Source organism: Carcharodon carcharias, chromosome 20 (genome assembly GCF_017639515.1).
Source record: "Carcharodon carcharias isolate sCarCar2 chromosome 20, sCarCar2.pri, whole genome shotgun sequence".
Lineage (NCBI taxonomy): Eukaryota > Metazoa > Chordata > Chondrichthyes > Lamniformes > Lamnidae > Carcharodon > Carcharodon carcharias.
The window spans coordinates 72317878-72338555 of NC_054486.1; the positions used below are offsets into that span (position 1 = coordinate 72317878).

The window sequence follows — 20678 nt, forward strand, 5'->3', positions numbered from 1 at the left end:
GAAAATACATTATACTTTAATAACAAGTGTGTATATTTTAGGATTCATTTACTCTGGGATGCTAAAGTTACACCTAAATTTAAATAGCTTCATAGCAAAGTTAAGTTCCAACTTCAAGCGTTTAAGTCCAATTAGACTTTTCACAGAACAGGATCTTCATCATCTGACTTCCTTCTTCCATCTCAGTTTTCTCCAGGCACTTTGCAGCACCGCTCGACCCATTAACCACGTGATAGTAAAATTATGCTTGTACCATTCCCTAATCAAAGGAATATGGAAAAAATGACTTACTCATTTGACAACATTCACTGTGTTGCAAAGTTACACTTAGACAGTAAACTTTGAAATAATTCAATTTTGAGCAATACTTTCTGCCTTGTAGCATACAAATATTTTTACTTATAATCTGGCGACAATAATAACATCACAATTATGGTGAGGTTAAAATGAACTTTGAACAGAATCACAAACTTTAAATCTATTTTTATTGACCTCTGTTTATTTTCATATGGCTATTGTTCACCTCATCACAATTTACTTTAGGTGGGGTACATGGACAGAAGAAGAAATGGGCTTCTTTACAATTCCTGGTCGGTTTTATTCTTCACTCAAGAATGCAATATTACAATACGATGGAAATGCTCTACTTAAGCAACATGCTTAAGGCTGTCAGATTTATGGAGCAGATCTCAGTATTGATGGGGTACCTGTAGATTGTGAAGCAAGGAGTTATTTATTTATTCTTAATCACTGTACGTACACAGCTATAATCACTAAATGATTGATTACAGCAGCCTTATTCCTAATGTCCTGAAATAAATTACTTTTTAATAGTCTATTACACTGCCAATTTATTCTTAGTCCTCTTAATAAACTCAATCCAGCTTTTACATTGTTTACACTACTTAAAAATTAATCAGTAAATTTACTTACTTATTGTAGTTCACATGCTTTTTGTAATTTATATCAAGGAACTCCTTATAAAAGTCAGCCATCTCTTCTGCACTCAGTGTGTTTTTTCTCCCTGAAAATTTAAAATGACCGATTAAAATCATAAGTACTGTGTAGAGTATATAAGGTTTTGTGGTAAGCTATGAAACTTAATTACCTTGAGTAAAAAGGAGACATTTAGCAACTAGAAGCAGAACTGCAACTAGTTTTTTATTCTTAGCTGGTCATTTTATTAAACACAAGCAAATACATACAAGAAGATAAACTGATTCAATTCACACTATTCCACTTTTAGGTATCAGGACATTTTTTTTTCAAATAAAAATAGCAAATTAGCAATTTTTCTCTAATTAATCAATTAATTAAAATCATATTCTCAGCAGTCACATTTCAAAGCTGCTGAGTTCTTACAAGTTTCTTCTCACATTACTAATTATGAAGAAGGATAAGCATTCTCTTATTTTTGTTATTAATTGAATTTTATTTCAATGATGACCAAATTCTATGGTGACCTTGCATTTAGGGTGAATCTTTTAACTGTATATTTCAGTTTTACAGGAAGATTTAGATTTTTGTAAAAAAAATAAATAAATTTATATAAATCTTGTTCCAAATTGGTGTGTAGCTAACTAGGATTCAGACTTTTCCTAATACCGTAAGTATATCAACATGGCCTGATTGATCTTCCCACATTTTAATTTCTTCCTTCTGGAATATGAACTAGTATTCCCAAGTGCACATCAGCATCTCACATAATGGAAAATTGTGAACATGAACCAGAATTAGGATAATCACTAAAAAAGAACAAAAGGAGGTCAGAAGAAATGTTTTGAGACAGGTTTATTAGAATATACACTGCATCACTGTAAGTAATTGAGTCAGAAACAACTGCACATTTATTTTTAAAAAAGAGGAATATATATATTTGTATATATTCATGTGTGGATATATATGAATATGAGGAAAGGGCAGAGGAAAGAGATGAGAGTAAATAGATTCAGTTACACAGCCGGCCCTATTTCTGACCCCATGTTCTACCATTCTGGTGCAACACAATGCAAATTAGAGACTTAAATTCATCACATTGCTGGAAAATTAAACAGTTGTCTGCTCTGTAAAATTTATACTTAGTTAAATTTATACTTGACTGAAGTGTCACAATGTGAAAAGGATTATAAGGTAACTGCTAAATCTCATGTATTTAAAATTTTAAGCTTGATGAAAAATATTTCTAGTGATTGACAACTCAATTCAAATCCTATACTTTGCTTCGTCCCCATAGATTCATCTTAAAAAAGTAATTAATTTCAATTCTTTGTGCCCTGGAGCTCCAATATATTATAGCATTGATGATAAAATAGTTATTGGTGTCTGGAATTCCCAACTGATGTGCTAATATCACAAGTGCTGAGTAGAGACACAACATTAGTCCACAGAGAGGAAGCACAGAAAAAAATCACTGAAGATCACCCAAGGACACTCTTGCACACCTCCTAGTGGTCAGCTACAAAATATCACTTGAAAAAGATTTGCAGAGCAGACGGCCAGTGGGAACCCCAAAGAGGAAGCAGGGTATAATATTAAATTTGAAAAATAGATTTTTTTTAAACTGAGGTGAATGGCCAATGTTTCAATGTTGTGCAAAGTTACTGCCTGTTGCCAGACAGCAAAACAAATTCTTGGTATCGGAGTTACTGCAGTCCAAAAGCACATGGATGAGCAAAGTGAGTTACTTCATGTCACAGTCCAACCTTTGCAATACCACAATGTTGCAGATCAGGTATTAGTCCCCTACATATTATCCAAAAGGGTTGTTACAGCCCAGGTTAGGTCCCAATTTTTAAGCCAGAACTGCATGAACTGGGTTTGCAACTTAACAATTTGCATCAATTCAAATAATCTGAATGTGACTGAAAAATATGGACGTTTACAAATGTGATAAGACATAGCTATGGATTCTTTATCCATCAGTCAGTCAATCCAGCCATGTACAGTACTTTACCTTCACTGATATTATTAATAGTCACTTGGTAGTACAGAACTTGAGTATTGCTGAAAAGAGAGACATGCTGTCAATTTTTCATTTTGCACTCATCAGGACAGGTGCACGAATATGAAAATTTCAAAGGGAACAATAATTTATATTGCATGAGAAAAGCAAAAATTCTTTTTGCTCACAGAGGGCAAGTCCCTGCACATGAATATAGGTAGTTTCCAGCATGTGTAAGTGAGCTAGAACACTCATGGTTGTTCAGGAAATGCTGCCCAATCATGGAGTCACATCTAATGTTAGACATTATATTCTGAGCTTTGCAAGCATAGGTTGGTTGAGTACTGTCAGTACACTGTCCATCGCGAACAGCCAATGGGACATATTGTTTGATACGTTCCGCCAGTCGTTGGGACATCTGGCCTACCTACCTGGCATTGCACCGGCACTGAAATTCATATACTGCATTACTCAGGATAGCTTTAATGCACCCTATTTAGCATCAAGCTTTCACGAAGAGCAAACAGCTCAGGCCCTATTTACAAGATTGCCGATAAGGCCAATCTTGTAGTGCATGAAGCTGTAGGAATTCAAACGCGTACGCTGACCAGTGAAGGTAGGCTTGTGGTAAACAGTAGCAGACAACCCATTAGCGGATTTCTCAACTACCATGTTGAGGAAATGGAGCTCATTAGACTGCTCCATTTCAAAGGTGAATTTAAGCATGGATGGAGAACATTAAGGTGTGTAGGGAAATTCTTATAAGCAGCTGCAGATTCAAATATAGCAAACAAATCATCTATGTATCAGAAATATGCAGGGTTAGGTAGTGAGGGGGCATTCAATCAAAAACACATTTCTCCTGAAAATCAATGAAAATGTTGGCGAGAGCTGGCCCTACATGGATTTCGTGGCAACACAATCTATTTGGGCATACACAGTGTCATTCAAATTGAATTCAACTGTGCATGTTGCTAAATTCATAAGTTGGCAATGCGTCTAGATTGCCATATTATAGTGACGCAGCTCAAATGTCTATGGTTTCCTTAAGCAACACATTACTGAATAGGCTCGCAATGTCAAATAGGCACATAGACATGGCATTGCTGTCATGCTGCATTTTCACATGCAGCGTGAATGTCTGGTGACATTGCAAAGTCGCAAGGCCAACCTAGGCATACATATTTGAGAGCTGGGCAAAGGAACTGGAATACTCATCCTTAAAAAGCACAACTATATTGACAAAATGCACACTGTTCTTAATAACACATCAAAATTCATATTCATTGGATCCACCACAAAGTACGACCTCATAGCCCTGTTCGAAAGCAAGTTACAAAAACTTTTGTTAGACTTGTGTGAGAGTAATGAGCTGCCTTGTAGTGTATATTATAGGATTCGTTCACATGGTTCACTATGTCCACATATGTACGGGGCTGCCCAAGACACACAAAAGTGATATCCCATTATGTCCCCATCTTATCTATGACTGGTTCTGCTTAACATAAATTAGCCAAATGGTTGAGCGAGTTGCTACAACTGGTTCTGAGTGACTATTCCATATACTCGATGAAGGATTCCTTCACTTTCGTGAAGACTACACACAACCTGCATATCCACAGATCATTGCTCACTGTGTATCGTACATACTCACGAATGGGCCAAAGGCCGCCACTTTCAGACCTGAAAAGTGCCCAGTCTACCTCAAAGTTCCCCCGGAAGAATAAAATTTCTCAACAATTTGAGCAAGCTGCTACTATGCAGTGGCAACACGTGTGGCGTTTTCCACTAACAGGATGCTACCATCAAGCCAAAAAGACATTCTGCCTGCAACACAAATGACTAATGTGGTACATGAATTTCAGTGCCAGTATGATGCCAGGTACATAGGCCACAGGTCCCATCGACTGGTGGATCGTATCAAACAGCACATCCCTTGGGCTGTTCGCATTAGGCAGAGTATTGACCATACTCAACCAATCCATGCTTGCAAAATTCAGAACATAATGTTTAACGTTAGATGTGATTCCATGATTAGGCAGCATTTTCTGAACAACCCCGAGTATGCTAATTACACCAACAACCAATTTAAGATTATTAGTCGGGCTTGCAATGTAGCTCACTTACGCTTGCTGGAAGCTACATATATTCATATGCAGGTACCTGTCCCCTGCAGGTAAAAGGAATATGTTCAGACATTGTACATTTTTTGAATAAACAAAAGCAATAGCTCTCTGGTGCATTCACCATGGCAATGTCTCAGCCAATCAGAACTAATTGGTTAGCTAATTGGTGCTAACCAATTAGCACCATTTTCTCATGCAGTATAAACCATTGTTACCTTTGAAATTTGGCATTCTTGTGTCTGTCCTGATGAGTGCAAGATGAAAAGCTTTGACAGCATCTCTCTTTTTTCAGCAATACTGATATCATTAAGTTCTATGCACACCCTCTCCCCTCACAGTGGATGTTCTACATAAGGTTGGAGTTCCTCCAATGCAGTTTTAAAACATAACATGGTAACCAGGGATAATTTTAAGACATGCAGAAAACTCAGTGGTTCATACTTCCCTACCAATCAATTCCAAAATATGACAAAACATCCATAACATTCCAAGAAGAATTTCTAAACAACCTCATTTATATATTTTAGAGATAAAATGTCTTTTACAATTGGACCACATGAATCGAAAAAACCTTTATAGGTACCTAACTGAAATACAAAAATAGAATACAGTTTACTCACCTTCCTCATCTCTTAATCCTATTCCTTTTGCCTTTAAGCGGGAGTGTATGAACTTCTCTTTCTCCTGGCAAATAATGAATAACATTTTACAAAAAGCAGGCAGACATCCAACCTAAAGCTTTTACAAATCTGTCCAATTTTGAATTTAACAGTGATGTCCTCCAACATTACTTGCAGATTGGAAGGAAAATATTTAGTATCAAAGGCTGAGGAATCTTCCCCTGTGCAGTCTTATTTTTAGTGCACGTTTTAAAAAATGTGACAGATTCTAGGTACGAATCAAAACACGAGCCTGAAAAAGTCTGTAACTCAGGAAAACTATTAGGAAATACAGATGGTTTAAGTAAGTTATATTTGCATTTGTGTGTGTTACGAATAGAGTATATCTTTAAGTTTAAGTTCAATTTTTTTCTATTTGTGGGTTAAAAGGTGAAACCTGGGATCTAGTTTCATTTGAGTGGAGGCAGCAAGTCTAAAGCTCTGTTTGTGTACCTGCATTTCTAATGAGTTTTCTATGACTGTTGAAGGAGAGTTAAAGCCAACAAAAGTAGAAAAAACTGTGCTGTTGCCTAGCAACAGGGGTTCAGAGAGGGAGGACCCACCTACAGACACAGAAACCAAAAGCAGTTTAAGTTCAGTTGGTCATTAAGCTGCAAGTTGAAGGGAGCAGTTTAAATCTCTCTCTAGCTGACATTTCCCACAGCAGTCTGCTTGTATAAGTCTAAGAATCTTAGACGAATTACTGTAAAGTTAAATTAACAGTGATGTCAAGTGAGTTCTGAATCTCAAGGGAGATGCCAAGTTGTCAGTAGTCTACTGGGAGAGGGAACTGCAGAGCGAGTACATTTCCCAAAACAACCGAAAGATCCCAAAGCCAAGGAATGAGACAGAAAGGAGGGGTCCCAAGAAGACCTTCTAGTCAAAGGAAGAACAGGAGTCCGGAAAAGGTCCTGTTCTGTGGAAATGAAAGCAAAGAGCAGAGAGGAATGCTCCAAGCTTCAGGCTTAAAGAGAAGAAAGCTGCAGGAAGCAGATATAAAATGAGAAGACAGAAAGTCCAAAGAGACAGCTGAAAGTCTGTAACTCTTTACTATGGGCATGGGAAGCAGTGGTGTACTGTTGGCGTAGCTGGCCATTTGAGAGAGCGTGCATGGAAGAAAGCTTGAATGCATGTGGCGATCCAGGAGAGAGGATCATTGGAAGGAGAGTTTGAAACCTGGAAGGTGGACCTTTGCAGAAGGCGCCTGAGAGAAAGCGTCACTTTGGGAGAAGATTCCAATGCGAGTTCTTAAAGATTGGAGATTGGAAATCCTTGCGTTAAAGACGAAGTTCAGTGAGACTGGTTGGCTCACAGTGTGACAAGCGTCTGGGGAGTTGAGGAGCAATCCATAGCACCTGTTTGGTGTGGCATCTGCCGCTTGGTTTCAGAATGCTGTGTCTGACCACAGGTCGCCTAGTGGTTCACATGGACTGTGTAATTACTGTGAATATTGGAGTATAAGATAGCTTCATATTCGATTTATACTCCAGGTTTAGCAATGGTGCAAAGCATTTAGCTTCTGTGGAAAATATTCCACTGACAATCTGTATATATTTGCTGTGGCAAAATCCTAGAACAGGGTTTGACAAAATCATGCCTGTTTTTGAGTGGCACTCACACTGCTGGTCCAATTAATGGCACAAAAAGTTCTAAATCTAATATTTTGTAATTTCCTTATCCCAAGAAGGTATGTTACATTGTTCCAAAATATATAGAATTTAAATAGTAAATGCTTATGGTTCTGTTCATTACTGGGATATTTTTAAGTCCCAGTTTGCTGCTTATATAAGTATCACGTAACATGGAACAGTGCGTGTTTGACATTGTCTATCATAATTTTTTTTCACTGTAAATTGAGGAGTACATTTGAGAAAATACCAGCTCCTAAAAAAGCAAAGTTAGATGTCCGTTCATTTCAGCCTTCTTGGACAGACATATTATGATTTATTCAAAAGAAGGTCTATGCTTTCTGTTTGAAAGTGTTGTTTGTCACACATCAAGTGTTCAACGACATTTTCAAATGAAGCACAAGAAAACCATTCTTGACGAAGCGGAATTATGGGCAAAGTTTAGAGATCTGCAGAGTGCACGTTAAGCTACGGAAAGTGATCATGGGGCCTCTGTTGTGATGAGCTGACTGTCCCTGCCATGGAATTTTAATTGTTTGAAGAAAATTGCATTTGCAATGCTTTCAACATTTGGATTCACAAACCTATGTGAACACATGAAGTCAGTCCTCTGTCTCTCTTGGAGCTGGTTAACAACTGATCACTCAGATGCCTGGGTGCAGCTTAAAGTATCCATATATATGTTGGACATTGGAAAACTCAGCAAGGAAAAGCAAAGGCATGGATCACACTAAACTGGTAAAATTTAATTTTAATTTAGTTTTAAATGTAGCTTCTTAAGCATGTTAAAAACCTTATTTAATTTAAACCATCTGGTGGGTCCTGGCACCACTTTAACAGCAGCATTGGTTATTGTCCATGCTCAATCCCTCGTTCTTCCTGTTATCAGTGTTCTGTCCTTTCTAACTGTATAACACAAACCGTAACAGTTTCTGCTCTATTCTCAGAGGCATGATTTAACACCAGTATCTGTCTGAAGATTGCCAAACAGAAAACTGTTCCATTCAGAAAGAGCCATGTTTGTTTTCTCTTTGCACAAATTCTAAACTGTTAAACAGAAAAAAGGCTTAACCCACTGCAATCATCTTTCTATTTACGTTTTGCTTCTTAGCTGTTCATCCCCATGGCAACTCCAGGTCACCTGGGCATTTCTTGGAAACTAATGATGTCATAATCAGGAAACCAATTAACTATTTTTCAATATACTCCCCAGCCCACTTTGTTCTTAAAGGGACATCACACAAAAGAAAATATAGGCTTTTCCCAGAACATGGGACATCAAGCTAGTCATGTATACTGACAGACTGATTTGAAAAAGCTGCCAGCCAAGGCAAATGCAAACAGCTGTGGGAATTGGTCCAGTCCAATAAATAGTCTTTTCTATCTAAGCTAAGGTGATGGCAGTGCAGGGAGGTATTTGTTGGGAGCAGCCAGGGAAAGTTGAGAACAAAACACTGAGGAAAAAGTGAAAAATATATTGAAATAAACTTAAGCTCCACTTCCGTCAGTGTAATGCAAATACAGTCTTATTGTGCAGTGGTACAAAGATTGCAAAACTGCTAATCGTGTCTCTTCTCTGGGGTCAGTGGAAAGAACTGCACAGACCCAGGTGCCCAGCTCTTTTATCAGATTTTCTCATTGCCATAAAAAACTGTCTGAACTGGGTCACTTACCTAATTATGTCAACCCCCATCCCCACCCCTGCCCCCAACTTGCGCACATGCCTTGTGTATTTCCCTGGTGCCCTCTCGGCAACTCTATCCCAAGGAATCCTAGGTGCAGTGTGTGGAGCGTAATTACTTGCACTGGGGTTGTTCTTTGGTTTTGGAAGCATAGAATAGGGTTGCTATACTTAGAAGAGGGGAGACGAAATACAATTGGTACATTAATTTTTGTCAGTAAAGTGAAGGGGAAGGTCCCAGCATCCCAGATCTGGTAGTACTGGTTTATAACTTGCTAAAAAATACCTGGTCTGCATTCATTAAATGTGGTTTTCGCAATTGATTGTTCAAAGCATATCTCTATGCTGTGTACCTGTGTACGTGCAACTTAATTATTTAATTCTGCAAGGAAAGAGAATATTGCAATGTCATGAGGCAGAAAAAACTAGAAACCCACAGAAGGGGACAGAGTAAAACACATTTACAGGTTCCCAAATTAAAATTTCTAATTTTTTATGCTGTACCAGCAACTATTAGGGTGGTGTCAATATTGGGAAGTAGTCATTAAATTCTTATCAGAACAAAATAATAAATTCAATTTTCAAGCTTTAATAGTTCAAGTTCTTCCTTCATCTTTTTTAATGGACTGCAATAGTGGCACAATAATTATTTATCTACATTGGAAGAACATGGCACAAATTAGACAAGATTAAACAGAATCATATCAATTTACAGGTTCTAAGACTTAAAATTCTTCCCTAGTTTGTGTTATGCAGCAACTGTGATGGCAACATGTTAGTTAATTATGTGCATTGCTGAAATATCAGGAATTGAGGAATGTGGGGCATCAAAACATATGACCATAAATATATTGTAAATGCATTATTTTAGATCAGCCTGTAACTATTTTAAAATAACTTTAACTTTGTTGTAGTGCAGAAAACAGCTTAGGTCAACAAACAGAAATAGGAATGTGAAAGAAAGTTGGCAGTGCCACCTATAGTCGAAGGAATGGATTGATAAAGGAGATTTTATAGCATTACCCATTCAATATAGTTAAGTATTAGTGTCACATTGTGAGACAAAATAATGACACAGGAAGTATGACCAGAAATGTGTTGGCAGTCAAAAGATTTTTAATATTAGAAATTAATTAGGTAGTTCTGCGGATGGTGAGCATAGCTTCAGATATTCCTAATGTAAGAATGATCATTTACCAAATATTTGGTGCTGTGGTTCACAATGCAAAATCTATATTTTTTTTTAAATATTAAGGGCAAATTAGAAGAGAATGTCAGTTTATTTGAGTGCAATCTAACATGTCCCTAAGCTGTAACTGGTTTACCCGGAGAGTGAATGGATTACCCAATACAACTACCCCAACTTCAAGTAGCTTTTCAGACTCCAATTGCATCTCTTCTGGGCTGAAACCTACAATAATATTAATTTATTTGTCACAATTAAATTATCTCCAATGGCAGAGCAAACCTGACTTAGTGGTAGCAGACGGCCTCCTAGTAACAAGGTGCAGGGTTCAAACGGCAAGTGGAAGTACAAACGTAAGAAATCAGAGCACCTGCTCTGAATTCTGGGTTGACATCCAGCAGGATATTCCCAGTGGTTGTGTGTGAATTGTGGGAGACAACAAACCCCACTCCCCATCCACCATTCCCAAATCAGCTGATATAAAGATGTCCATGGAAGGAGCTGGTCAGCCTGTGAATTCTTCCACCACTTTGCACTATCCTCCAAGGAAAGTGTGTAAGGATATAAACATAATGACAACCTTCAATGGCTTTTCTTCATGGCTACTGTGGCATAGCCCAAATTCCCATGCTGGGTCCCCTCTTAAATTATATACAATTCGTTGACAAAACATACAGAAGCATACTGATCAACTTTACTTCAATTTTTTTCTTTTTTAAGATCTTCATACTTCATCGCTAAAAGTTATAAAAATATTTTAAAAATGTTATTTTACAAGTAGAACAATTGCAAGTTCTACCTGAGCTGATCAAATCCTTTGCTCCTTATAATACTAAATTGAGCACACGATGCCCAATAGAGTTTAGAATAGTGAAGGGTGATCTTATTGAAATATACAAGATCTTGATGGATTTGATAGGGTGGATTCCAGGAGGATGTCTCTTCTCATGAGAGAGACTAGAACTAGGATACAGAGTTTAAAAATAAGAGGTCTCCCTTTTAAGATGGAGATGAAGAGATTTTTGTTTTCTCTCAGAGGGTCATACGCATGTGGAATTCTCTTTCCCCCCCCAAAAGACAGTGGAAGCTGGGTCATTGAACTTTTTCAAGGCTGAGTCAAATTCTTGACAGACCAGGGAGTCAAGGGTTATTGGGGGAGGGTGGGAGGTGGGGGGCAGACAGGAAAGTGGAGTTGAGACCACAGTCAGACCAAAGATGATCTTATTGAATGGTGGAGCAGGCTTGAAGGGCCAAAAGACCTATTCCTGCTCTTAATTCCTCTGTTCCTATGTTCCAACTTTTTGTGGTTTGACTAATCAATGCTGATTTCTCAGATCATAGGTTACTATTAATATCAAGGAACATAAAATAAAATAGTAAAATATTTTACAGGCACATCAATAACAAAAAATGCTATGATGGGAATTGGACCATTAAGGGATAAACAGGATAACAGGCAGACATGACATTGAATGATGAAAAGAACAATGATATAAGTGCATTTGAAACAAAAAAAAGGATTCACTGAATAAACTAAACAAAGAGGATAAAATTCCTGGTCTGGCTGGATTGCATCCACGTATTTAAAAAGAATCGAGGGAAGAGGTAGCAGAGGCATTTCTACACGGATTTAATAATTTGTTAGAAAAAGGTGTAGGCCAGAGGACTGACAGATAGCTAACGTAATTATTCTATTTAAGACGGTGGACAGAACGTGCCTAGGGAATTATCAACCAGTCAGCTTAACATCGATGGCAGGAAAAATAATGGAATCCCTACTAAAGGAGAGTGCGCAATATCTAGAAGCAAGAAATATGGGGCCGTAACTTCCAACTAGCATCGGAAAGAGATGGTCTGCAGGAGTTAGAAGAAATAAATACATACTTTCCTGACCTTGAAAATTACACTGACCCTTTTGATCACTGGTGCTGTTTGGTGGCCTGCATCGAAAGACTCCTCGCAGGCCCCAGCAAAATGCACCTCCGGCAGATGTAGGGAAGCCAAGCCCCCTTTTTACGGCACTAGCTACCGTAAATCATGTAAATTTAAAGGGCCAGTGAGACTGACAGGCCAGGGAGAAGTTAAGTGCCTAAGGTAAGTGGAGAGGATTTGGAGGGGGGGTTTGGAAGTTGGGGGCAGTCGGATGTTGGGGGAGGGTCGGGGGTGAGGGGGCCAGAGGTCCGAGGTTGGGTGTGGGGGGATTCGGAGGTCGGGGTTGTTGGAGGTCTGGGATTTGTGGGGGGGGGGGGGGGGGGGGGGGGGGGGGGGGGTTCAGAGGTCAGGGATTGGGGGGTTGGTCGGGGAAGGTTAGGGGTGGGTGTGGCAGGGGTGGGAGGGTCAAAGGTCAGGTGAGTGGGTGGGGATTGTTGGAGGTCAGGCATGTGGGTGAGAGGGTCAGAGGTTAGGGGTCAAGTGAGGTGGGTCAGAGGTCTGGTGTGGTTGGGAGCCCAGGCGATTCGGGCGGTGGGTGGGGTGGTCGGCTGGGAGGTTTGGGGCAGGGGAAGATTGGGTAGGTGGGGGTCGCAGCCGGGTGGGAGGGTGGGTCAGGGCAGCAGAGGTGGCGTGGTGCGGGTCAGCATGGCTTTTTTTTGGGGGGGGGGGGGGGGGGGGGGGGGGGGGGGGGGTGGGGGGGTGCTGGTGTTTGGGAGGTCAGGGTTTGGGGGGAGCAAGTGGGAATGTAGGAAGTCAGGATATTGGATGTTGGGGGCGGGGGGATCAGATGACAGGGGTGTTGTATCTCGGGGGGCGGCCAGACATCAGGTAGGGGGGGGGGTCAGAGGTTAGGGGACGTGGTGGGGTTGGAAGTCGGGGGATGTTGGAGGTGCGGGGTGTGGGGGGAAGCCTTGTTTTTTTTGGGGGGAGGGGGGGGTGCGCGCGGTCGGTGGAGTGGGGCAAGTCCCATGGCAGTTGGTCTGGGTGCTTACAATAATTGCCCAGAAGGTGGAAGAGGTTTTAATTCTTCTAACCTTTTCTGGATAACCATTGATGTAACCGTGGCGGAACTATCCAAAATTTGCGATATAAATCGCATTTTTGGATGGTTCCCAGCACAGAACAATAGTCCAGAGGAAGTGTGCACTTCTGGACAATTGCCATGCAAATCCTTACCTGGGAACCTCCATGATGGAATCCCCAACGTTATCTTTTGAATAACCCCCAAGAGAGCGCAAGAGAGAGAGAGCCCAAGAGAGAGCGAGCGCGAGAAAATTAATTTCAGCACAGTTAAATGTGAGGTAGAAGTGGTACAGTGTCTCAAATCTGGCTATTCAAAAATGGATGTGTGCTGCATCGGCACACCAGACTAGTTAGTGTCTTTGTGCACCAGTCTTTATCCCACGCTCCAAGCAACCGTTGATCCCACACGACCCAATCCGCCCAATCTGTACTTTGAATCTAGCACAGCGTGCAAGTCAGCCTTACTTACCTTATTTTTTTTTTTCCAGACATTATTTTTTCATTATTATGTAATTTTTTTAAAACTTTAATAAAAAGAAACTTATTCACGATTTCATGTGTCTCCTATGAATTGAATTAAGATTCTGATTTTTTTCTCCAGAAACCAGCAAGATCCGAAACCCAGCACGGAGAAAGGAATAGAAGATTATGATGTTAGCTTTAGATGAGAAAGATAGGAGGAGGCCCAAGGGAACATAAACACCAGCATGGACTGGTTGAGCTGAATGGCCTGTTTCTGTGCTGTCTGTCCTATGTAAATAATACAAAGAAAGACTGGTTGCATCTTGTGACTTAAAAAAATCAGAAATTCCTGCCACTAAAAGCATTCTAATAAATGCAAGCTTAAACAACTCATAATACCCACCTGGTTGAAAGTTATGTTCTGGTTGGACCAAAATTTTTGATTCCAATTTTGTGTCTCTATCCTTAACTTCCTCAGCTGCTGTTCCAGTTTGGATTCATTCTTGAGTGAATAAAACTTTATAGGTCTTAGGTTTGAAAATTTATCTGGGGGGCCAACCCAGTCATGGTGCGAGTTTGCAGGAGGCTGAAAATTTGAAATCTGAAAAAGAATTAGTTCAGATTAGGTAATAAAGAATTAGTATTTCTCTTAAAATTACAGAATTAAAACAGCTCAGACTGTAAGACCACATTTGTACAGCCATTGAAGCTACAATACACATTTCATGAATGTTTGTCTGAAAAATGACAGATCTTTAATACACACTTCAATATGGGTACATGTGGATACCTGAGGTTAAGAATAGGTTCTTCCATGTAGGAGGTGTACAGAGCTAAGTATTTACCAAAAGCATGAACTCCAGAACTTTTCCACCATGCTGAATATAAGAACTTAGCCAGGCAAAAATTCAAGCTGAAATCAGTAAGAATGAGTTCTTGTGACACTGTTGTGGAAGATCACAGATGAATTGATTTTTCTTTGCCATGTGGAAGCAGAATGGTGACAGTTTTCATGGAGTGTGGACAAGCCAAGGTCATGGACAATTATTTAGTGTTTTTTTGTGTTTTAAACAAAATTGGAACAGCTTAAATATATTAACAATTACTAATAACTCTCCAACAATGCTTTCAGAGTAGTAGTATGACCAAAATATATATTTTAATATAGCCCAGTAGATTCAACAACAATGTACTGAAATTTGAATTAGAAGACTTCAAGTGTATTTAACTTAAACTGACATGTGAATTTGGGCTGAGCCTGAAGTGGTGACAGCAAACTAATGTAGCACTTTGGAGGCATCACATCCAGATAGAAAAGAAATGGAATAAAAATAAAACATACTTTAAAAATATAAAAATCTTCATTGTACTTAATTTGTAATGAGATCAGGTCATGCCAGAACATGATCAGATAAAGATTGAATGTTGATTGGTTTAACCCCATTCGTTCAACCCATGCATGGAGTGGAGGAGAGGTGCGTGCAGACTGGGAACACTGCATTCAATAACCTGGTCTGTTTACATTTTGGGTCGTAGCTTCCTTGGAGCGGTAATCAGCGTAGAATTGCCACTCCGTGCCCAATTACTCACATGAATATTCCGAATCTGTCTCGCCCAACATTCTGACTCAGGCCAGGCGAGAACCAGGCAGTGCAATGCACCCTCGAGGCCCAGCAGCGAAGTGCAGGAGAGTTGAAGTGAAGGAGACCCGCCCCTTTTTTTTTTAAACAGTGCCTGAGGGTCAGTGTGTATGTGTGTGTGTGTGTGTGTGTGTGTGTGTGTGTGTGTGTGTGTGTGTGTGTGTGTGTGTCTTGGGTCCAATTGGGCCTCAGGGGAGGGGGCAAGTAGGTCCCCGAGAAGGAGCCTCGGGTTGGGTTGTGCCGAGCGGGTTAAGGAATCCCGTGGGGGTGGGTGTGGGGTGTGTAGGACAGAGACCCCTGGTGGGGTGCAGGGTCCCGTGGGGGACGGGGCAGTCCTGTGGAGGGTCGGTCTGGGTCTGTACAATAATTACCCATAAGTTAGAAGTGATTTCAATCCTTCTAACTTTTTCTGAGTAATTTATTGTTGTAAGCCAGTTGGAACCATGCAAAGTTTGCAATTTAAATCACGTTTTCAGATAGTTACCAGTGCAGGGCAATTGTCCAGAGGAAGTTTGCATTGCTGGGCAATTGCCGTGCAAACCTTACCTGGGAATTTCTAAAGGGGATTCCCCAGCGCATCTCTGGGACACCCCCACCCCCCAAATCTGACGCTGGGGAGCTCAGAAGTTACGGCTTCCATCCAAGCAAAGATAAGAATTTGACTGCTGAACTGTAAAGTTGCAGTCTGTACAATCTATGAATAAATTTTAAGACATCAAAATATTACAATGTGTAGCAGTTGAATAAAATGGGTCTGCAAATATAGAAATATAAATTGATTCTGTTGCACACAAATGTTAATATAATGAAGTCACATATATTACTCAAATATGCCATATTGCTAATTAACTTTACTAGTTTTCTTGTTTTACTGTCTTGAAACCAAATCAACCTGAATAAAATGGGTAGGAAAACAACAAGTAGTGCTTACCAGGAGGCATATTAATTACTCAGAAAATGCAAACAATGCAATTTATTAGAATTGAAAAGGTGAGGGCATCTTGACCCACCAATTAGAAGACACATTAAACAACTTTATACTAAGCACCATATGTCACACTAATGACTTCATGTGCTCTGTCAGTGCACAATCACACAATTTTTATAGAATTGAAGGAAGCCATTCAGTCCATCATGTCTGCACCAGCTCTCTGAATGAGCAATTCATCAGTGCCATTTTCCCACCTTCCCCCTGTAACCCTGCACATTCTTCCTTTTCAGCGAATAGTCTAATTCCTTTTTGAATGCTTCGATTGAGTCTGCTTCCATCACACTCTCTGGCAGTGCATTCCAAACCTTAACCACTCGCTTAGTGAAAAGGTTTTTTTTCTCATATCGCTTTTGCTTCTCTTGCCAATTACTTCAAGTCTGTCCCATTCTCATTCTCAAACCTTTCATGAGCAGGACAGTTTCTCCCTATTTACTCAATTCCAACCCCTCATGATTTTGAATACCTCTTATCAAATCTCCTCTCAGCCTTCTTTTCTCTGAGGAAAACAGTCCTAATTTCTTCAATTTATCTTCATTCCTGGTACCATTCTCGTGAATCTTTTCTGCACTCTCTCCAACGCATTCGCATCCTTCTTGAAGTGTGGCGCCCAGAACTGGATGTGATACTTCAGTTGAGGTCAAACCAGTGTCTTAAACAAGTTCAACGTAACCTCCTTGCTCTCATACTCCATATCCCCATTGATAAAGCCTACAATACTATATGCTTTATTAACCACTCTCAATCTGTCCTGCCACCTTGAATGATTTATGCACATAGACACTCTGCTCCTGCACCCGCTTTAGAAGTCCTACTAATATAAATCACTTCACATTTCTCTATATTGAACGTCATCTGTCACCTGTCTGCCCATTCCACCAACTTGTCTGTCCTTTTGAAATTCTACACTATCCTCCTCAGTTCCCAATGCTCCCAAGTTTAATATCATTCACAAATTTTGAAATGGCGCCATGCATACCAAAGTCTAGGTTATTAATATATATCAGGGAATGCAAGGGTCCCAAGACTGACCCTGGGGAACTCCATTGCAAACCTTCCTCCAGCCCGAAAAACATACGTTAATTGTTTCCTATCACTCAGCTAATTTTTGTATCCATGTTGCTACTGTCCCTTTTATTCCATGAGCTGGAGCTTTGTTCACAAGTCTGTTGTGTGGCCATGTATCAAAATGCCTTTTGGAAATCCATGTACACCACATCAACAGCGCTGCCCTCATTAACCCCCTCTGCTACCTCTTCAGAGAAACTCCAGCAAGTTAGTTAAACATGACTTTCTCTTAAGGAATCCATGCTAACTTTCCTTTATTAACCCACATTTGTCCATATGACTATTAATTTTGCCCTGAACTATTGTTTTTTGAAGTTTCCCTACCACTGAAGTTAAACTGACTGGCCTGTAGTTGCTGGGCTTATCTTTACACCCTCTGTTCAACAAGGGTGCAATGTTTCTAATTCTCCAATCTTGTGGCATCAGTCCTGAGTTTAAAGGAGACTGAAAAATTATGGCCAGTGCCTCTGCAATTTTTACTGTCACTTCTCTCAGTATCCTTAGATGCATCTCATCTGGTCTGGTACCTTACCAGCTCTGAATAGAACTCTGAGTACAGATAGCCTATCCAATATCCCCTCATCAATTTTAAACCCTTCTAGTGTCTGAATTACCTCCCCTTGCACTATGGCCTGGATAGCATCATCCTCCTTTGTGAAGACAGGTGCAAGATATTCATTAAATACTGCAAGTCTTTCATAGCCCATGAAATTTTTAAAAAGTCAAATAAATAACTTTGCTAAGATATTAATAAGATCCTATTTCCTTCCTTCAGACCAAGGCAAGTCCAATGGTCTGCAAATAAATAGTGAACACTATTTACCACTAAAAACAATGTGGCAAACTAACTAGATGTTGAAGCCCAATTCATCATTCAAACTGTTAAATTTGCTTTCTGCCACCTCAAGAATCTTCTGGGAAAAAAAAAGACTTGCATTTACATAGCACTCTTCATGACCTCAGGATGTCCCAAAGAGCTTTACGGCCGGTGAAATACAATCAACTCCCATCATTCACCACCCCCTTTAACGCAAATTTGTTTTCCCATGCGATTGCGTACGTTCGCCAAATTGCAGTTTATGTCTCCAAAACGTCACTCATCCGCAATTTAGAATGTTGAACTCTCACCTTTCCAACATCTTCCCCACGTAGAAAGCGTGCACTGTGCATGTGGCATCTCTGAGCATGCTCAAGTTCACAGTTTGAAATTTTACCCTTCACAAGATTTTGCATGAACAGAACCCCCACAAACAACAGGGGTTGACTGTACTTTTGAAGTGTAGTCCCTTACATTATATAGGAAATGTGGCAGCCAATTTGTGCACAATAAGCTCTCACAAACAGCAATCTGTTTTAGTAACTGACTGAGGGATAAATATTAGTCAGGACACCAGGGATAACTCGTCATGGGATCATGTGAGGGGGCAGATGGGGCCTCAGTTTAATGTCTCATCTAAATGCAAGGCAATGATCATGTCCAACAAGAAAGAAAGGCTTAACCACTGTCCCTTGACATTCAGTCACATTATCATTGAATCTCCCAATGTCAACATCTTGGGGAGTCACGATGCAAGTCAGTTGTTATGGAATACCCAGCCTCTGACCTGTCCTTATAGCCACAATATGTATGCAGCTAATCCAGTTAAGTTTCTGGTCAAAAGTGGCTCCCCAATGTCTTGCCACTATCTGTAAGATATAAGTCAGGAGTTTGATAGAATACTTTACACTTCCATGGATGAATGTCACTACAACACTCAAAGTTCAACACCATCCAGGACAAAGAAGCCTGCTTGATTGCTATCCCATCCACCATCTTAAACATTCACTCCCTCCCATCTACAAGATGTACTGCAGTAATTCTCCAAGGCTTCTTTGACAACCACTCCCAAACACACAAACCCTACCATCTAGGAGAACAAGGGCAACAAGTGTATGTGATGACACCGCCTGCAAATTCCCCTCCAAGTCACACACTATCCTGACTTGGAACTGTATTGCCATTCCTTCAGTATCATCAGGTCAAAAATCCTAGGACTCTCTACTTATCACCACTGTGGTCTTCACCTCACGGATTACAACAGTTCAAAGAAGGTGGCAAAGCACCACCTTCTCAAATGCAATTAGTGATGCTGGCCTTGCCAACCATGTCCACATCCAGTCAATGAATTAAAACACTCCTATGGTGTTGGGCAAGCTCTTAAGTTTGCTGCACAGATAAACTATGCATAAATGTATGTAAATCAAAAAGAAATTTTATAGTACACAAGGGCAACTAAATGCGAACACAGGGAGGAGCACTGTTTCATCGCAAGTACAGTAAGCCATGCAATAAAATGGCAATTAAGATGCAGTTTGTCATTCTTTACATATGTTGTAAATCAAAGTGATCAAAGAAGTATTTTTGATCAACAAAACGGATCAAGCTACATTTTATCACTGGCAGCATGTATGAAATGTTTTATGACACTGCATCAAGATTCTTGATTGGTAAGGGGATCAAAGGTTACGGGGAGAAGGCAGGAGAATAGGGTTGAGAAACTTATCAGCCATGATTGAATGGCAGATCAGACTCGATTGGCTGAACGGCCTAATTTCTGCTCCTATGTCTTATGGCCTATCCCGAACAGGGAAGGTACAGTTACGGCACTTAACGTGACACCATGAGATGGTGAAGTGTGTGTATGAATCTGCCAACCAATGAAGCTATACTGTAACGAAAACTTTTCTATGCTGTCCACTTCTGGCAATGCTGCTCAGCGTCTGACGCACCTTTGGGTTAGTAACTTAAATCTACGTTAACACAGTTTGTGAAGGAAAATATAAAGGCGATACAATATTTTATTCAATTTTGACCTATCTTAAGTAGAACGGAGCAGATCCCAGGAGCTAACAAACTTCAAACGACCTGGAGGCAGTTCACATTACTGGAGGTGGGAAGGTTTCTCTTTTACCTCGGCACTATTTTCACTTGGATCAGCGTCGCTATTCGAGATTTGACAGCATCTTCCTGACAACACTGCGCATTTCTCCGCTTCAACTCCTTTTCCCCGAGTACTGGGCAACACTCTTCCCCACAACAGTTTTCCGACGGATGGAAACCCAGCCCGAAAACTGCAGCGCATCGCTAAACGGAAAAAAATCCTTTGCCGCAATCCCGGCCGTCACAGTTTACGGCAGTGAGGCAACCGACATCACTTCCGAATATAAGAGCAAAATATTGCTTATGCTGGAAATCTGAAACAAAAACAAAAAGAAAATTTGCTGGACAAACTCAGCAGGCCTGACAGCACCCGTGGAGAGAAAGACAGAGTTAACGTTTCGAGTCCGTATGACTCTGCTTCACG

The 20678-nt window shown here is 40.2% G+C and overlaps 1 protein-coding gene across 2 annotated transcripts; it reads right to left on the reverse strand.

Annotated features, from left to right (window-relative positions):
• LOC121292615 (cytochrome c oxidase assembly factor 8) lies at window positions 1-20601 on the reverse strand. Of its 2 annotated transcripts, none has more exons than XM_041214810.1 (5): window positions 20286-20601; window positions 14042-14239; window positions 5688-5751; window positions 934-1024; window positions 1-259 (listed from the first exon to the last, which is right to left on the reverse strand). In XM_041214810.1, exons 1-5 carry the CDS (start codon window positions 20454-20456, stop codon window positions 160-162), a joined length of 624 nt encoding a protein of 207 aa, XP_041070744.1. In that variant the 5' UTR covers window positions 20457-20601; the 3' UTR covers window positions 1-159. The 2 variants fall into 2 exon arrangements, with proteins under 2 accessions (XP_041070744.1, XP_041070745.1); XM_041214811.1 differs by lacking the exon at window positions 1-259 and adding an exon at window positions 304-707.
• Window positions 20602-20678: the final 77 nt, after the last annotated feature.

Excerpts from the sequence above, each read along its gene's own strand:
- LOC121292615 (XM_041214810.1), bottom strand. The coding sequence starts at position 20,456 with ATGCGCTGCAGTTTTCGGGCTGGGTTTCCATCCGTCGGAAAACTGTTG. Across the intron at positions 14,240-20,285 it reads CAAGTGAAAATAGTGCCGAG|ATTTCAAATTTTCAGCCTCC; the intron begins GTAAAAGAGAAA and ends ATTCTTTTTCAG. Across the intron at positions 260-933 it reads AAGCATGTGAACTACAATAA|GGAATGGTACAAGCATAATT; the intron begins GTAAGTAAATTT and ends TCCTTTGATTAG.